Here is a 17,584-nt window from a genome sequence, read left to right as displayed (position 1 = left end):
GTCCGCTGTGAAAATTGGTGTTACTTATCGCGTGTATCCGCTGCATTATTTAGGTGCGACTTTACAAAATTGCCCTCCGTGAGAGCTTTAATCAAAGTAATTTCTGCGGGGTAAAACAATGTGGGGACTTTGATTATTGCCTACCTTCAATGTCAACAAAGTCGCCTACATCGTTCTACAACGCGGGCGATTTTTTTTTCCTTCGTTGTTGAGAGGTGTTTCCAAGGATGGGGGAAGATACAACGCATGCAGTTTCCTATAATCAAAAAAACCCCCAAAACTATACGCATGGTTTCTGTCTGAAAAATTACCCCTGGAGAAAGGAGGCATAATTCCAGTAATGCTTCAGAGGGCAATAATGAAAGCCAAAGTTTGCAGGTTAAAATTACCCGTGAGGATTTCCACTCTACGAGTAATTTAATTATTTCCCCTTTCAACGACACATGCTGCAAAAAAAAAAAAAAACTCAACCCAAAATGGAAGGACAGGTTATTGACTTGTGCTGTAAGATGGAGTTGGAGAAAATAAGTTTTAGCTGTAAAAGATTTTCTCCTTTTTTTCCCATTTAATCCCTTTCTTGCGAGCAGTGTGACCCTGTATTACTTTTGCTGCTCTTACGTAAAGGTGAATTTTCGTAGAGTTGCGCGTGTACAGTTAGCAGAGGCGCGTGCAAACAGCGCATATTTGCGTAAATGCTATTTTATAAACCTCAACCGTACACGTGTAAGTAATGATGCGCGAATAAATTGGCTCGTATTAAAAAAAAAACAGGGGGCGGGCCAGCATTTAGGCACTTAAATGGCTATTTTATAACCTGTTGAAGCCGTGAGCCTGTGCACCTTACCGGAGTATATTTATGCGCCTGCTGATTATCTGGCGTAAGTCAGAATAAAATTCTTTATAGCCAAATACTCACTGAGTGCGGGATGCGGCTGAAGAGCCAGGAGGGCCTCGATGACCTGGAGATAGGTTGGGAAGACTGGCGAACTGCTTGGTAAAACCGCTGATTTCCTTCCTGCACGCACGTTGCAAAACCTAAAGATTTACGCGCATAAAAGTCGAGGAGTGCTAAGGAAAACAGGGTGCAAGCCCCGCCCCAGTCTGCCAGTCCTGCGCGGGTGGGGCCATTACAGAATTTGTTTTTTACTCTTCGGGGCTGGAACTTTACCAGTCTCTTGCCTCCAGGGCAGCTGCGCATGGGGATTGAGGACCCTAGTACTAAGGACAGAGCAGCTCTGGGGGTGGTACTGGAGAGTCCGGCTCACTCCCCCCAGAAGGAACTGAGACATAAGAGGTCTGCCATGTCGGCCCGGGGGTAACTATAAAAAAAAAAGAAAAGTTGGGTTTTTCTGCCCGCGCTGACTCTCCCTTCCCTTCTTGCGACTGCTGCTCCTCACGGTGATAAGACACGGTTACGCGTTAGATTTTGTATGCCATCCTCGGGACATGTTCCTGGTGTCTCCATGCGCATACAAGGAAAAAAGGCAGTGCACAACACGTTGCGGCGTCTTCTAGCCCTGGGAGCCATTACCTCCATTCCGGCGGGGGAACAGAGAAGAAGCCGATACTCCATCTATTTTGTGGTGCCAAAAAAAGAGGGGACTTTCCGACCCATTCTGGATTTAAAAAGAGTCAATAGATGTCTTCATGTGCCTTGTTTCCGAATCGAGACTCTGCGGTCGGTGATTGCTTCCGTAAGAAGAGGCGAGTTTCTGGCATCGCTGGACCTGACTGAGGCATTCCTGCATATCCGCATACGGAAGGCCCACCAGCAGTTTCTAAGGTTTTTCATCCTCTGTCATCATTATCCGTTTCGGGCTCTGTTTTTGGACTTGCCACCGCTCCCAGGACTTTCACCAAGATAATGGTGGTGGTGGCAGCGCAACTTCGCCAGGAAGGATTGTTAGTACATCCATATCTGGACAACTGGTTGATTCGAGCCAAATCCAAGGAGCTTTTTCAGGCAGCAGTTCGCAGGGTGCTGCAGCTTTTGAGATCGCTCGGGTGGGTGATCAACTTGGCCAAGAGTCACCTCATCCCCTCTCAGACCTTGGAATTTCTGGGGGCTCTATTCAACATGCAACAAGGGAAAGTTTTCCTGATGGCGGACCGCATTACCAAGATACAGGGTCAGGTTCGGGCCCTGTAGGCCAAACGTCTTCCCAGAGTGTGGGATTACCTGAGAGTCTTGGGATCCATGACTTCCACTCTAGAGCTCGTGCCGTGGGCCTTTGTGCATATGCATCCTTTACAGTCGGCATTGCTGTCCAGGTGGCATCCGGTTTCAGAACAGTTTCATCTGCCTTTACTGCTTCCGGAGTCGATGAGGACCAGTCTCGAATGGTGGCTCTGCTCGGACAATTTGCTGCAGGGAGTTTCCCTGGTAATGCCCGAGTGGACGGTAGTGACTACGGACACCAGCCTCTCCAGTTGGGGAGCAGTATGTCTCCGGAAATTGGTGCAGGGACAATGGTCTCTACAGGAGTCTCAGTGGTCTATCAATTGCCTGGAGACCAGAGCGGTATTTCTGGCCTTACAAGCGTTCCTTCCTGTGGTTCAGAGGAAATCGGTCCGAGCTCTGTCCGACATCGTGACCACGGTGGCGTATATCAATCGCCAAGGAGGGACCAAAAGTCAACCAGTGGTGGAGGAAGTTCAGAGGCTGATAGGCTGGGCAGAGCAGCACTTGGCCCGCATCGCGGCATCTCACATAGCGGGGGTCGAAAATGTGCAGGCGGACTTTCTCAGTCGGAACTGCCTCGATCCCGGAGAGTGGGAGCTGGCAGACGAGGCCTTTCAGCTCATTTGTGACAAGTGGGGTGCTCCCTGTCTAGATCTGATGGCGACCTTCAGGAAAGCCAAGGTCCCGCAGTTCTTCAGCAGGCGCAGGGAGAGAAGCGCCAAGGGCGTGGATGCTCTGGTGCTCCCCTGGCCGACCGACATGTTGCTTTGTGTTTCCTCCGTGGCCTCTCATCGGAAAGGTACTCCATCGCATAGAACTTCACCCGGCGGAGGTGATTTTGGTAGCCCCGAAGTGGCCAAGGCATTCATAGTTTGCAGATCTGCTCAACCTAGCCGTAACGGGTCTTCTGCGTCTGCGGGACATCCCGGTTCTCCTTCATCAAGGCCCCGTCTGTTTGGAAGAGGCGGATCGCTTTTGTCTAGCGGCATGGCTTTTGAGAGGCGCAGGTTGAAAAGCAAGGGTTATTTGGATGCGGTGGTCACTACCCTTTTAAGATTGTGCAAGATGTCTACGTCCTTGGCTTATGCCAGGGTGTGGAAGGTCTTTGAAGCCTGGTGCATGAACAGGAGATTGACCCTCTCTGGGCGTCTGTAGCGGATATTTTGTGTTTTCTACAAGCTGGCCTAGCAAAAGGATTGTCGTGTAATTCTCTGAAGGTTCAGGTGGCTGCTCTTGGTTGTTTTCGGGGTTCCATTCACGGACTGTCTTTGGCGACGCATCCGGATGTGGCGCGTTTCCTTCAAGGAGCAAAGCATTTGTGACCCCTGGTCCGGCCACCTTGTCCTTCGTGGAGTCTGAATTTAGTCCTCACCACTTTGTGTGGTCCGCCCTTTGAGCCTTTAAAACGGGCGACCTTGAAGGATCTTACATTGAAGGTGGTGTTTCTGGTAGCTATTTCATCGGCTCGGAGGATATCAGAGCTTCAGGCATTGTCTTGTAGGGAACCATTCCTGCGGATTTCTGAGTCAGGAGTTTCCTTACATACGGTCCCGTCCTTTCTTCCGAAGGTGGTTTTTTCTTTTCATCTGAATCAATCGGTGGAACTTCCTTCGTTTGTGAATTTAGATCGGGCGGATCCCCGTGCACGAGACTTGCGGAAGCTGGATGTTTGTAGGGCAATAATGCAGTACCTGGAGGTTACGAACGCCTTTCGTTTGTCGGACCATCTTTTTGTGTTGTGGAGTGGTCCAAAGAGAGGCAAGATGGCTTCTAAGACTACAATAGCTCACTGGCTGAAGGAGGCTATCACCTCGGCATATTTACTAGAGGTATGCAGACAAAAAGTTTACGTTGAATCGTTGTTGTGGAGGGTCGATTCCGTTCAATATGGAAGTATGGAGAAATCCATAAGTTGTGGATCTGTCCATACGTGTCCCGGTTCCCTAAATAAAAATTTAAACCCCCCACCCTCTTTAATCCCCCCCAAGACTTACCAAAACTCCCTGGTGGTCCAGCGGGGAGTCAGGAAGCCAGCTCTGCACTCCTTTGCGATTTCCTCACGGCGCCGATAGCCTGTGTTACAGGGGCTGCCCATGCCATTGGTCAGCCTCTGTCACATGGTCACCGGCGCCATCTTGTGCTCCTACCACGTGACAGGTAGGTCATGTGGCAGGAGGTCGCTCCGGGACCCCCGCTGGACCCAACCGGAACTTTTGGCCAGCTTGGGGGGGCCTCCTGACCCCCCCAAGCTGGCCAAAAGTTCCGGTTGGGTCCAACGGGGGTCCGGGAGCGGAGGCGCGGAGGAGCACGTGACGCCGGCATCACTCCGCTCCGGCGTCAGGTGCTCCTCCGCTCCGGCGTCACGTGCTCCTCCGCTCCCGGACCCCCGTTGGACCCAACCGGAACTTTTGGCCAGCTTGGGGGGGGGGGTCAGGAGGCCCCTCCAAGCTGGCCAAAAGTTCCGGTTGGGTCCAGCGGGGGTCCCGGAGCGACCTCCTGCCACGTGACCTAGCTGTCACGTGGTAGGAGCACAAGATGGCGCCGGTGACAGGGGCTGATCAATGGCACGGGCAGCCCCTGTGACACAGGCTATTGGCGCCATGAGGAAATCGCAAAGGAGTGCAGGGATGGCTTCCTGACTCCCCGCTGGACCACCAGGGAGTTTTGGTAAGTCTTGGGGGGGTCAGGAGGGTGGGGGGTTTAAGTGTTTATTTAGGTTCAACGTATTCAACAGAAATATGTTGAATACGTTGGAACTCGCGATGCGTTTCTCCTCAATATATATATAAGTTGCGATTTATATATGCGTTCAAAACGAATGCACACCCCTAATATTTACTGCATGGGAAGTCCTCGCTGGTGGATGTTCGGGCACATTCTACTAGAGCGCAGGCTGCGACCTGGGCGGAATGCCAACGCATTTCGCCTCAAAAGATTTGTAGAGCGGCTACGTGGAAGTCATTACATACGTTTGTGATACATTACCGTCTGGATGTCCAAGCTTCGGATTCGGGCGGATTTGGAGAAGGAGTGCTTCGAGCGGGCCTCTCTGGGTCCCACCCTAGGTAAGTTAGCTCTGGTACATCCCAGGAGTCTGGACTGATCCGGGTACATACAGAGAAAGGAAAATTGGGTCTTACCTGATAATTTTTGTTCCTGTAGTACCACAGATCAGTCCAGAGTCCTGCCCCTTCTCAGCATCAAGGCAATGGAGAGTCCGCTCAGTCGATGTTTGTCTAATTTGGGTCTGAAGATTAATCTTTTCACCCTGTTTAAGGGGTTTGGGTCACGGTTTATTGATCCGGTTTTGAGTTTACGGTTCTTGTATATAGTTAGTTTGGTTTTGGACCATTCTGCTTTGACATTGAGTAATACTGGCAGACTGTGGGTGGCACCTTGGCATATATGGCAGAGTCTGTCAAAACTTTCTCTGTCTCTATCTGCTGGAGGGGAGGCAAAACCCAGGAGACTGGGCTGATCCGTGGTACTACAGGAACGAAAATTATCAGGTAAGACCCAATTTTTCTTTGCAACCTTCCTATCAAGTTCTATTATTTATTTATTTATTTTCTGGTTTTATATACCGTCATTCAGTATTCTATGACGTCGGTTTACATAATCATAAAATGATAGAACAATTAATTACATAGAATAATATCATAAATAACAGATGAAGTAGTAAAACAATAATAAAGATGATAAAAAACTAAAAGAGATTAACATTAAAAATAACATTAAAAATAAAATAAATGCCTCAGAGCCTAAGCTATTTCTTCAATAATAATCTACTTCCTGAGATGCCTTCTTAAAACAGCCAAATTTTAAGTGCTTCTTGATTATAATCGTTATTCTGTTTCCTGAAATGCCTTCTTAAAGAGCCATGTTGTATATGATGATAGGGGTGAGGGATGTGCACACTTATTTCTTTTGTTTTCGTTTTGCTAATTTGTTTTTTAGAGATTTTTGTTCCTTTTTTGTTTTTGAGGTTTTTAATTTTGGGGAAGTAATGCACACCATTTGCAAATAGCACACACTATTTGCTGAGAACAAAAAATACATTGATTTTAAAATAAATGTTCATTTCCTGTGAAATGAAATGAAATGAAAATGGGCTCTTCCATTTGTACTGGTGAGATCTACAGGCCACAGACTCAAACAGAAGAACTGGACAGAGAACTCATAGAAACATCCAAAAGGTGGGAAAGAAGGGCGAAGTGTTGCTCATTGGAGATTTTAATCTGCCAGATGTGGATTGGAAAATCCCTTTTGTGAACTCTACAAGAAGCAGAGAGATAGTGGATGCTCTTCAAGGGGCTCTGCTCCAACAGATGGTAATGGAACCCACAAGAGAGGGTGTGATACCTGGTCTACTGCTTACCTGAGCACCAGTGATCATCAGACAGTATGATTCAATTTTGTAAATAAGATACAGAGAAGACACAAGAAGACCTAAGTTCTGAATTTCAAAAATACAGAATTTTGTCAAGATGGGGGACATACCTGGAGGAAGAACTAGAAGGCTGGGAGAAAATGGGTGAGGTGGAACTATAGTGGGCCAAGTTAAAAGGAGCTATTACAAAGGCAACAACACTATACGTTAGAAAAGTAAACAAGAGTAAGAGGAATAAGAAACCGATCTGGTTCTCTAAGGAGGTGGCTGAAAAAATAAAGGCAAAAAGAACAGCATTCAAGAAGTATAAAGGAACCCAAAAAAGGAACAGAGAAGAATATCTGTTAAAACTGAGTGAGACAAAGAAAGAATTAAGGAAAGAAAAGGACAAGCGGAAGAAAGGATGGCCAAAGAGGTAAAGCGAGGAGGCAAAACATTTTTCAGATATATCAGTGAAAGAAGGGAGGTCAGAAGTGGTATAGTGAAATTGAAAGGTGACATGGAGCAATGTGTGGAGAGTAACAAAGAAATGGCAGAAATATTAAACAAATACCTCAGTTTGGTATTCACTAAAGAAGACCCTGGAGAAGACTCGTTGCTGATTAACAAGACCATAGAAGTGGATGGAGTAGACAAAATTCCGTTTACAGATGAAAATGTATGGGAGGATCTAGGCAAACTGAAAGTGGACAAGGCCATGGAGCCGGATGAGATACACCCCAGGATACTGAGAGAGCTCAGAGATGTGCTGGCAGGCCTGCAGAAGAATCTGTTCAGTAGATCCCTGGAAACAGGAATTGGAAAAGAGCAATGGTGGTCTCGCTTCACAAGAGTGGTAGTAGAGAGGAGGCCGGAAACTATAGGCCAGTTAGCCTCACCTTGTGGTATGAAAATTAATGGAGACTCTGCTGAAGGAATGGATAGTGAACTTTCTACAATCTGGTAGGTTGCTGGACCTGAGGCAGCATGGATTCACCAGAGGAAGGTCCTGTCAGACAAATGTGACTGATTTTTTTGATTGGGTGTCTAGAGAATTGGATCAAGGAAGAGTGCTGGATGTGATCTACATGGATTTCAGCAAAGCTTTTGATACGGTCCTGCATTGGAGGCTTGTGAATAAAATGAGATGTTTGAGAGTGAGTGTCAAGTGTTGTTATTACATGTGTTTTAGTGGAACCTTGGGTGCTGTGGAGATGACCACGCCCACGGGGCAGAGCCCATGAGGAGCCACAGCACTGGGCTAGACTCTTATACACAAACACTGGAATTGAACTCTTTTATTATACAGTTTGAAGTAGTCACCAGGTGGCAGTGGTGAGTTGTAGTTTCAGGGACCTCGGCAGAGGGAGCCCTTCTCTCCTAGATGACGTCAGGAGGTTCCACAGCAAGGAGTTACTGGGGATGAGACAGATGAGAGATTAGAGTACTCACTCAGTGATAGCTGTTATGGATGCGATTCCACCAGATAGTTGTAGGTACAGGCACTGAGGCAGGGAGAGCAGGCCCTCGAGGAGCGAGTATCTGTTCCCTGGATGGCACCTGAAATAGAATAGAGTGCCCCCGAGGAGCGGGTACCCAAGTTAGTAGTAAAAACCCGAAGGGCAGAAGGAAGCTTCCTGCAGGCAGCAGGGAAGTGGCAGAGTAGTGCAGACAGGAACAGTTCTAGTCTATTCGAGCCTTTGCCAACTCAATGAGCTAGCAATCTTGAGAAGTAGATATACCCGGATTGGCGTGACGTCGGATGAGGGAATGCCCTCAAGGTTCGCGCCACAGGGCGTACTTAGACGTGGGTTGCGCACGCGCGTGCACCCTAGCAGGTACCTGGGAGGAGCAATGGCGTACGGCTGCACCATAGCCGTTCCGGGGACGCCAGAGAGGTCGGCTTGATGACGCTGCGGTAGCCATCTTGCCCAGGTAAGCGGGAGGAGCCAAATAGGGGTGCAACAACCGGGGCGAAGCCGTCGAAGACCAACGGACACAACATCAAGATGGAGGCGTGGATTACAAACTGGTTGATTGATAGAAGACAGAGTGTAATGGTAAATGGAACTTACTCTGAAGAGAGAACCGTGTTAAGTGGAGTGCCATGGAGATCAGTGTTGGGACTGGTTCTGTTCAATATCTTTGTGAGTGACATTGTAGAGGGGATAGAAGGTAAAATTTGCCTATTTGTGAATGATACTAAGAGCTGCAATAGAATGGACACGCCTGAAGGAGTAGAGAGAATGAAAAGTAATTTTAAAAAACTGGAAAAATGGTCAAAGATTTAGCAGCAGGGATTTAATATCAAGAAGTGCAGAGTCATGCATCTGGTGTGCAGCAGCCCAAATGAGCTGAATGTGATGGGGGATGTAAGAATGATATGCATAGACTAGGAGAGAGATATTGAGGTAATAGTATCTGGAGATCTGAAGATGATGAAAGAATGTGACAAAGCGATAGCTAAAGCCAGAGGAACGCTGGGCTGCATAGAGAGAGGAATAACCAGTAAGAAAAAAGAGGTGATAATGCCCTTGTACAGATCCTTGGTGAGGCCTTACCTGTAGTACTGCATTTAGTTTTCGAGTCTGAATCGGAGGGGGATAAAGACAGGGTGGAGGCGGTCCAGAGAAGAGTGACCAGAATGGTGTGGGGTCTGATTCAGAAGACCTATGAGGAGAGGCTGAAGGATCTGAATATGTCTACCCTGGAAGAGAGGAGGTGCAGGGGAGAAATGATGCAGACCTTCAGATACCTGAAAGGTTTAATATGCACAATCAATAACAAACCTTTTCAGTTGGAAAGAAATCGGTAGAACTAGGGGTCACGAAATGAAACTTCAGGGAGGACGACTCAGAACCAACGTCAGGAAATATTTCTTTATGGAGAGGGTGGTGGATACCTGAATACCCTTCTGGAGGAGATGATGAAGACGAAAACAGTGTAAGAATTCAAAGGGGCATGGGATAAACACTGTGGATCCCTAAATACTAGAGGATGGAAATGAAGAGAAGAGTGCATGGGGGTAACCTGCTGTTGTGGCAGTTACTACCCCTAACCAATAAGCCTACATCCTATTCATGCAACTCCATCAGTGCTCTCTGCTTCAACGGCAGGGGAAAAGGGGAATGAGATTCAGACAGCAACCAACAAGGGCCTCGACTTTTACAGTCTGGGGAAAGAAATAAGCATGGAGGTAACTTTCTGGTGCAGCAGTTACTACCCTTAGGGGCGGATTTTCATACTCCGCGAATAGGCCTACTTTTGTTTGCGCTCCAGGCGCAAACAAAAGTACGCTGGATTTTAGTAGATACGCGCGGAGCCGCGCGTATCTGCTAAAAACCTGGATCGGCGCGCGCAAGGCTATCGATTTTGTATAGCCGGCGCGCGCCGAGCCGCGCAGCCTACCCCCGTTCCCTCCGAGGCCGCTCCGAAATCGGAGCGGCCTCGGAGGGAACTTCCTTTTGCCTTCCCCTCCCTTCCCCTACCTAACCCACCCACCCGGCCCTGTCTAAGCCCCCACCTTACCTTTGTCGGGGGATTTACGCGACCTGGGGGCGGGTACGGAGGGTGCGGCCACGCCCCCGGACCGCCCCGGGCCGTAGCCACGCCCTCGTACCCGCCCCCAAAACGCTGCCGACACGCCCCCGAAAACGCCGCGACGACCGGGACCGCCCCCGACACGCCCCCCTCGGAGAACCCCGGGACTTACGCGAGTCCCGGGGCTCTGCGCGCGCCGGTAGGCCTATGTAAAATAGGCTTCCCGGCGCGCAGGGCCCTGCTCGCCTAAATCCGCCCAGTTTTGGGCGGATTTAGGCGAGCAGGGCTCTGAAAATCCGCCCCTAAGCCTATATCCTGTTAATGCAACTCCATCATTGCTCTCTACTTCACCAGCAAGGGGTAACAGGGAATTGGATTCAGACAGTAACCAACGAGGACCCTGACTTTCACAGTCTGGTAAATTGATAAGCATGGGGGGGGGTAACCTGCACAGTGCAGCACATACTGGCATAAGCTTGCTGGGCAGTCTGGGTAGACCATTTGGTTCTTTTCTGCTGTCATTTCTATGTGTCTATGTTTACACTTTCTTTTCAAATGAATGCACATCCCTAATAGGGGCCATAAGCTTGTGTACGGATTATCATCAGCAGATCATGAATCCTCCCACACTAAGAATGAAAAGACTGTCTGATAGCTTCATAGATATATGATGGATTATAAGCACAATGTTCCTCTTTATTAGTTTTTTAAATTTAAAATGTACAATTTAATTATAGCATCTTTGCTGCATTACACACACTGTAGCTGCAGTTCTTCTTGTGGGATGGAGTTCCTTTTTTAAGTCTTGTTACTTAAGTGATGGATTCCAGCTCTGAAACTTATTCACATTTTCTAGGATCATTATGATTTTGGAATGAGAGCCATGAAGACCGTGCTGGTAATGGCTGGTCGGAAGAGACAAGAGCTAGAATTCAAGTGAGTAAATCTGTTATGTTTACACAACCTCTGCTCTAGAATGATATCCCCTACCATTCATTCAGGCTCATTCAAAAGGTGCGCTTATGTTATTTTCTCCAAAGTGGGCTTTTGATGCCCACTAAATCCTGAACAGAAGCACGGGAAGGTTACTTCCGACCTGCTCAGTAACGTGGTCTGGCTGACCCAGCTGCCAGGGAGACAGATGCCCTTTTCTCATCAGATCTTGGTATTTTCGTTGTATAGAGGTGTCTTGAAATTGTTAGGATCTATATGTAGTACATTATGATAATAACAATACTTCTAAGAGAATGCACTTAAATTAGTAATCATTTTTCTAACACAGCTTTGGGCTTGATTCACCCACGATCAGGACTTGGAGAAGTCAGTACTAACTGGCTTTGTGCAGGTGACCTTTCCAGTTACCCACACAAAATCCAATGTTCAAATATTTCCCCCTGCCAACCAGAAAAAAGTTTGGGGTAGATTTTCAAAGTGTGCATGTGCTTCCCGATTTTATAACAGGTGCGCGCATGTTATAAAATCGGGGGTCGACGCGTGCAAGGGGGTGCATGATTGTGCACCCTGTGCGCGCCGACGCCCGCAGCCTTCACCCGTTCCCTTCCCCCTACTCTATCCTTCCCACCCCTTCCCCTAACCTTCCCACCCCCTAGCCCTATTCTAACCCCCCCCCCTGACTTTTATCTTACCTTTTGTGCCTGCCTCTGGGCAGGCACAAGTTGCATGCGCCGGCAGCCTGCCGGCACGCGATCCTCCGACACACGGCAAATGGCCGCTGTGCTGGAGGCCCCTGGACTGCCCCTTTTTTTGAAGCCCCGGGACTTAGACGCGTCCAGGCACTTTACGCACGTCGCCAGGCCTTTATAAAATAGGCCCAGCGCGCGTAACCCCCTCTATGCGCGTAAAGCTTTGAAAATCTGACCCTTTGTCTGCACAAAATTTATCTGTACAAAAAGGGAACGACAATGGATGCACTCCAGGGACAGAACTACATTTTAGCTGGTGAGTGCGCATATTGAGTGTTCCCCGGTTAAAGTTATATGCAAAAGTCTGGTTGGAAAAATCCAGGTAAAGTTATGTGCATAACTTTATCCGAGTGTATACAGCAGAAGAGTTATTTGAGTAAGCCCTATTGAATTTTCAAGAAATGTTATGCTCGTAACTTTACCTGGATAAACTTGCCACTTGCCAGCTCTCTGAATATTGACCTCAGAAAAATGCCTGGTGTAAAATTATTTGCTGACTTTGCCAAATTAAATGATCACAATCTATGTTAATAAAATGCAGATTTGAGGCCCTGTATATTTTGGAAATATAAAGTGCAAACAAACTTTAAGCAACTTTTCAGCCTGGCCCCCAGTCTGACTAGTCTAATAGATTGGTATCCTTCCTCCAGTATGCATAGTCCCTTGAATTTATGCCGACTGCTGGCCATTTTTGTTTCTGTTTCTGTTTTTTTTCAGTTTCTGTTTTTTTCAGTTTCAGTTCTTTGTAAACTGGTTTGATTTGCATCTAATGTAGGAAGATCGGTATAAAAAAACAAAAAATAAATAAATAAATAAATTTTGGCCTTTATGTGCCGTCATTTACTATCCTACTATCAGCTCGATACAGTAACATTCAGTTGAAGTTTTCTCGTCTGTAACGAGCTCCCTGCGCACAATTCGGACGCGTAAGGCAAATCAGCGATACAGTTTCCAGTTTCGCGCGTCCGTAGCGCTTCTTAAAACAGACGCGTAACCCTTCCCGCACCCGGCATGTAAATGAACGAATTAGCTGTATAATGAAGGAATTAGCTATTCCCCTCCGATACCGTAACGCGCGCTCAAGTTATCTCATTAGTAACGCACTGTTTTGCCGCGGCGGTAATGTGTTAGTTTACCGCCTCCCCCTAGTAGGAGTTAGGACTGTGAGTCTAGTAACAAATCCATCGACACCGCTTAAGACACTCAAAAACAATAAAACACAATTAAAAAAAAAAGCGATACAGAGATGATCGAGAAAATGTAATGATGTGGGACACATAAAACCTGTCAGAAGAAAAAAAAAATTTTAAATACCTGTCTGAGGGCCGCGTCGGTCCAGGCTGCCGGCGGGATCCGGGGGGCCGGTGGTCGCGTGTTAAATCTAGGCCGCGGGCGGGTGGGCGCCTGTTCCAGGCGGCGGCGGCAGCAGCGGCGGGGGGACATGCGTTAGTTCGAGACGGCCGGCGGGCGGCGGGTGGTCGCGTGTTAAATCTAGGCCGGGTCGCACAGACGCGCATTCATCCAGGCGGAGGAGCCGACGGCGAAAGCCGCCGGCTCCTCCGCCTGGATGAATGAATGCGCGCCTGTGCGACCCCTGCGTTTCGGCGCTCAAGGCAGTCACATGCCGTGACGTCACGCCTTGAGCGCCGAAACGCAGGGGTCGCACAGGCGCGCATTCATTCTTTCACTGCCGGTGGGGGCTGCCGGAGAGGCAACCCCCACCGGCAGTGAATGAATTCATTCATCCAGGCGGAGGAGCCGGCTGCTTTCGCCACCGGCTCCTCCGCCTGGATGAATGAATGCGCGCCTGTGCGACCCCTGCGTTTCGGCGCTCAAGGCAGTCACATGCCGTGACGTCACGCCTTGAGCGCCGAAACGCAGGGGTCGCACAGGCGCGCATTCATTCATCCAGGCGGAGGAGCCGGTGGCGAAAGCAGCCGGCTCCTCCGTCTGGATGAATGAATTCATTCACTGCCGGTGGGGGTTGCCTCTCCGGCAGCCCCCACCGGCAGTGAATGAATGAATGTGCGCCTGTGCGGACCCGGCCTAGATTTAACACGCGACCACCCGCCGCCCGCCGGCCGTCTCGAACTAACGTGTGTCCCCCCACCGCCGCTGCCGCCGCGCCCACCCACCCGCGGCCTAGATTTAACACGCGACCACCGGCCCCCCGGATCCCGCCGGCCGCCTGGACCCACGCGGCCCTCCGACAGGTATTTACAAATTTTGATTTTTACACTTCCTGGTGCCTGTCATTTCAAATGTCATTTGAAATGACAGGTACCAGCGCACCCTGGTTACTGTATAGGCGCTGTATTAAGCGCCTATACAGTAAAATGGGTTACGCGGCCATAACCCTTCCCTACCGCTTTAAAGCCGCGGCATGCATTTGCATGCGATTAGAGGAGAGTATCGGGGAGTTAGTGAAGAGAACTGTGCGTGCGGGGAGGAAGGGTGCGCCTGACACTACCGCACTGTTTTTACCGCGGCCTTACTGGATCGAGCCGTATGTTAACTTTGCAAAAGGAGAGGAGAGGTAGATAAGTGAAAACAGACTTACGTCCATGTTGAAAGTGTTTCACGTGCAGTTGTGGATGTGCGGGATGTACCTCAATGACTGTGAAAGAGAGAGAAGGAGGGGAATAAAATGCAAAGTTAACCTAGATGTGTATAGTCTGTTGTAGACATTAGGAAAGGCAAAAAAGCACTACTATTCCAGCTGAAAAATAGTAGAAGGTCAAAAAGAAGAAATTCAGAACAGACAAGGGGACCCATCATAAATACCTCATTCAAAAGCTTCCCTCCTCTCATACCTACCAACATTGGTTCATCCAAAAAGGCCTGCAACTTGTGTTTTCCTCAAGAAGCCTTCAGATCGAAATTTATTTACTCCTGATCCCAGAATAGGAGTTGATGGGTGGGGAGTAGAGGGGGGCCCAGATCTGGATGATCAGGTGTGCAGGGTCTGCAGCTGTAATCCTTGCAATCAGTGAGGAAAATCACATAACAAATGCAACACAAAAGCCCCTGGTGTATGTATGACCACAAGGGTAATGCCACACAGACCCTTGACCTACTACTACTACTTAACATGTCTATAGCGCTACATGGCATACGCAGACCTGTGAAGACCTGCTGGGTAATTCTTGCCTCTCATCAGCAGGAGTTCTCAGTGGACTTCCTTGTCTATCTGTCTAGCCCTCCTAGCACTATGGCCTGCTGCTGAGACACTCTTGTTGATCCTCCCAGCTCTATGGCCTGTACTTCCTGCTGGTGGCCATGCTGTTGCTGTCTAGTGTCTAGGGCCCCCGCAATAACTTTATTCCAACATGAAAAAATAAAAATAAGAAGGGAACATCGGGAGGTGAGATGAAAGAGAGAGAGAGAGACCACGCCCCCTCCCACGACATCACCAAGAGCTTGGTCGGCAGTTGAGGGGCGCCTCAACATCAGGCGCCGACGAGCGGGGAGGCCTTTTTTCCATCTTGGGCCCCCGCAATAACTTTATTCCAACATGAAAAATAAAAATAAGAAGGGAACATCGGGAGGTGAGATGAAAGAGAGAGAGAGAGACCACGCCCCCTCCCACGACGTCACCGAGAGCTTGGTCGGCGGTTGAAAAGCGCATCACCATCAGGCGCCGCGCGACAAAGGGGTTCTCCCCTTTGTGCCCCCCATTCGTGCAATCCTTGGTGCCTCAGTTAATATTCTTTTTTCTTGTTAACTAACCCTTTCCTCCAAGTCTTTACTTTTTTCTTTGGCATGTTAAACTAGTTTAGTTATAAATGTTCATTGTATCAGACAATGGAATTATATTTCCTGCTTTTTCTGTTTTATGTAAACCGGTATGATTTACATTTAATGTAAGAATGTCGGTATATAAAAATTAGAAATAATAAATAAATAGTGGGACCTGGAGCGGACAGGAGCAAAGGCCAGTTGGCGTCAATTTGAAAGAAGGCATTGACCAGTCCAGAGCTTAGGGGGCACTCTGGCCCCACTAGACACCAGGGCTTTCATCTAAAAGTATGGGCGGGATCCAGGGGGTAGGCTAGGGTGAGGGGTGCCACTAGACACCAGGAACTTGTGATAAAATATGGGGGGATCTGAGGGGAGCAGGGCAGGGGATAGAAACCCTTGGTGGGGTTTTTGAAATTTGGGGGAATATTTTTATGGGAGGGGTTTTGGCAAGTGGGCAGGGTGACTCCACATTGCATTAAAACATTTTCTGTTATCTTTTTTTTTTTACTTTGGGGACACCTCGACAGGCAGTAAGGGTGGGTGGATAGGGGTCTCCACAGACCTCTGGAGAATATTATGGACTATTTGGGGGAGGGGGCATTCTTGGCCGTGTGGCCCTATATTTTCAATGCAGGTGCATCAGGACCTGTGTTAATGTCCCTCCTGAGTTGTATCTAATTTTTCAGCAAATAATGTGGCTGTGGCAAGCCATGTTAATTATTAGCATATGATTGCCTATGCATTAGCTGCTTTGCATGCATTCGTAAATTGTATGCATGCAAAGCAGCTAATTTCAATAGGGGTGGATTTTTTAACAAAATATCATATGATATCGCCCCAATATGGGTATATCATGCAATAAATGCTTTTTTTTTTGCACGTTATATCTCAGCTTAGTGAGAGACCTCCTAAATTAACTGGATAATGCTGAAAATCAGTGTTTATCCGGTTCACTTGACCGGATAATTGACTCTGCCCCACCCCTGAGTTAGCTGGATAATTTTTTAGTCTTATAAACAGCTAACCTGGAGCCAGTGGGGTTTTCAAATCCCAGCATTTTTCCAGCTAAGTCTGAAATTGGTCGGACAAATTGCACTGAATATCGGCCTCTTGATTCATCAAGGATTTTTCACATAGGGGCGGGGGAAGCCTTAATGAATCGGGCTCCTAATCTGAATCGAGATATTTTTTTTGGTCAAATACTAAATATGGAAGAGCTAACTCCTGTCTAGTGACTCCTGTCAGAGGCTGTCAGGAGAGTCATTAATTCTGCGTCCGGTCCTTTCTGCCTGCATTCTCCCCAGTGCATCCAATATGCCTGTAATGTACTTGAGAGCCAAGAGGGCGCCGGTGGGCTTCTCTGAGAGAGGGCACATCCTTAAGGAGATGTCGGCTACATGGTGTCTGTGGTGTTCTATGTAGCAAGGTCAAAGTTTGATCAGTTTGATGTGCAGAAATAAAATAGCAACGTTTCTAATGTACTTTATAATAAACTCATTAGTGCAGACGCACACATGAGCACATTTGTAGTTGTCCCAAATTATTGCCAGTGGTATGTGCGATTTTCGTTATTCTGTACTTCCAGACAGTGTAAGAGCTTGACAGCTGAAGAGGAATCACTGATTATAATCCTTGCCTTACAAGAGGCCAACTTGCCCAAGTTTCTTGCTGAAGACGTCCCATTGTTTGAGAGCATTATGGCCGACCTGTTCCCAGGAACCACAATTCAGAAAGCAAACACTCAAAGAATGGAGGTAGGTTTGTGAGTTTTATAGGTTAGGGGTTCCAGGGGCTTTCTTTACAAAGGACGAAATTGAATTCTCCTTTTAGACTTGGAAGAATTTGTCATGTTTGGGAACTTGAGCTATTTATAGGTACGCAGACCTACAATTGTAAACAATTAGAAGGCAATTTTCAAAGTCATTTCCATGGGTAGAAAAGCATTTTAGCGATGGGAATGGAGGCTTTGAAAACTGCCCACCCTGAATGCAAGTATTAATTTTGGCATTTCCAGGGTCGGGGGGGGGGGGGGGGGGGAGGGGGGAAAGG

General features: G+C 48.1%; 1 protein-coding gene across 2 annotated transcripts in view; it reads left to right on the top strand.

The window, feature by feature from the left end:
* Positions 1 to 17,584, top strand: part of DNAH14 (dynein axonemal heavy chain 14) — a 461,040-nt gene that overhangs the window by 184,526 nt on the left and 258,930 nt on the right. For both annotated transcript variants that reach the window (XM_029593090.1, XM_029593089.1), the window contains exons 34-35: positions 10,948 to 11,027; positions 17,121 to 17,289. In XM_029593090.1, coding sequence (XP_029448950.1) covers positions 10,948 to 11,027; positions 17,121 to 17,289 — 249 coding nt within the window. The remainder of the gene's footprint in view (positions 1 to 10,947; positions 11,028 to 17,120; positions 17,290 to 17,584) is intronic.

Source organism: Rhinatrema bivittatum, chromosome 3, assembly GCF_901001135.1.
Source record: "Rhinatrema bivittatum chromosome 3, aRhiBiv1.1, whole genome shotgun sequence".
In the NCBI taxonomy this organism is placed as follows: Eukaryota; Metazoa; Chordata; class Amphibia; order Gymnophiona; family Rhinatrematidae; genus Rhinatrema; species Rhinatrema bivittatum.
Note: the sequence above shows the minus strand (reverse complement) of the source record. Positions and strands in the feature narration are given on the sequence as shown.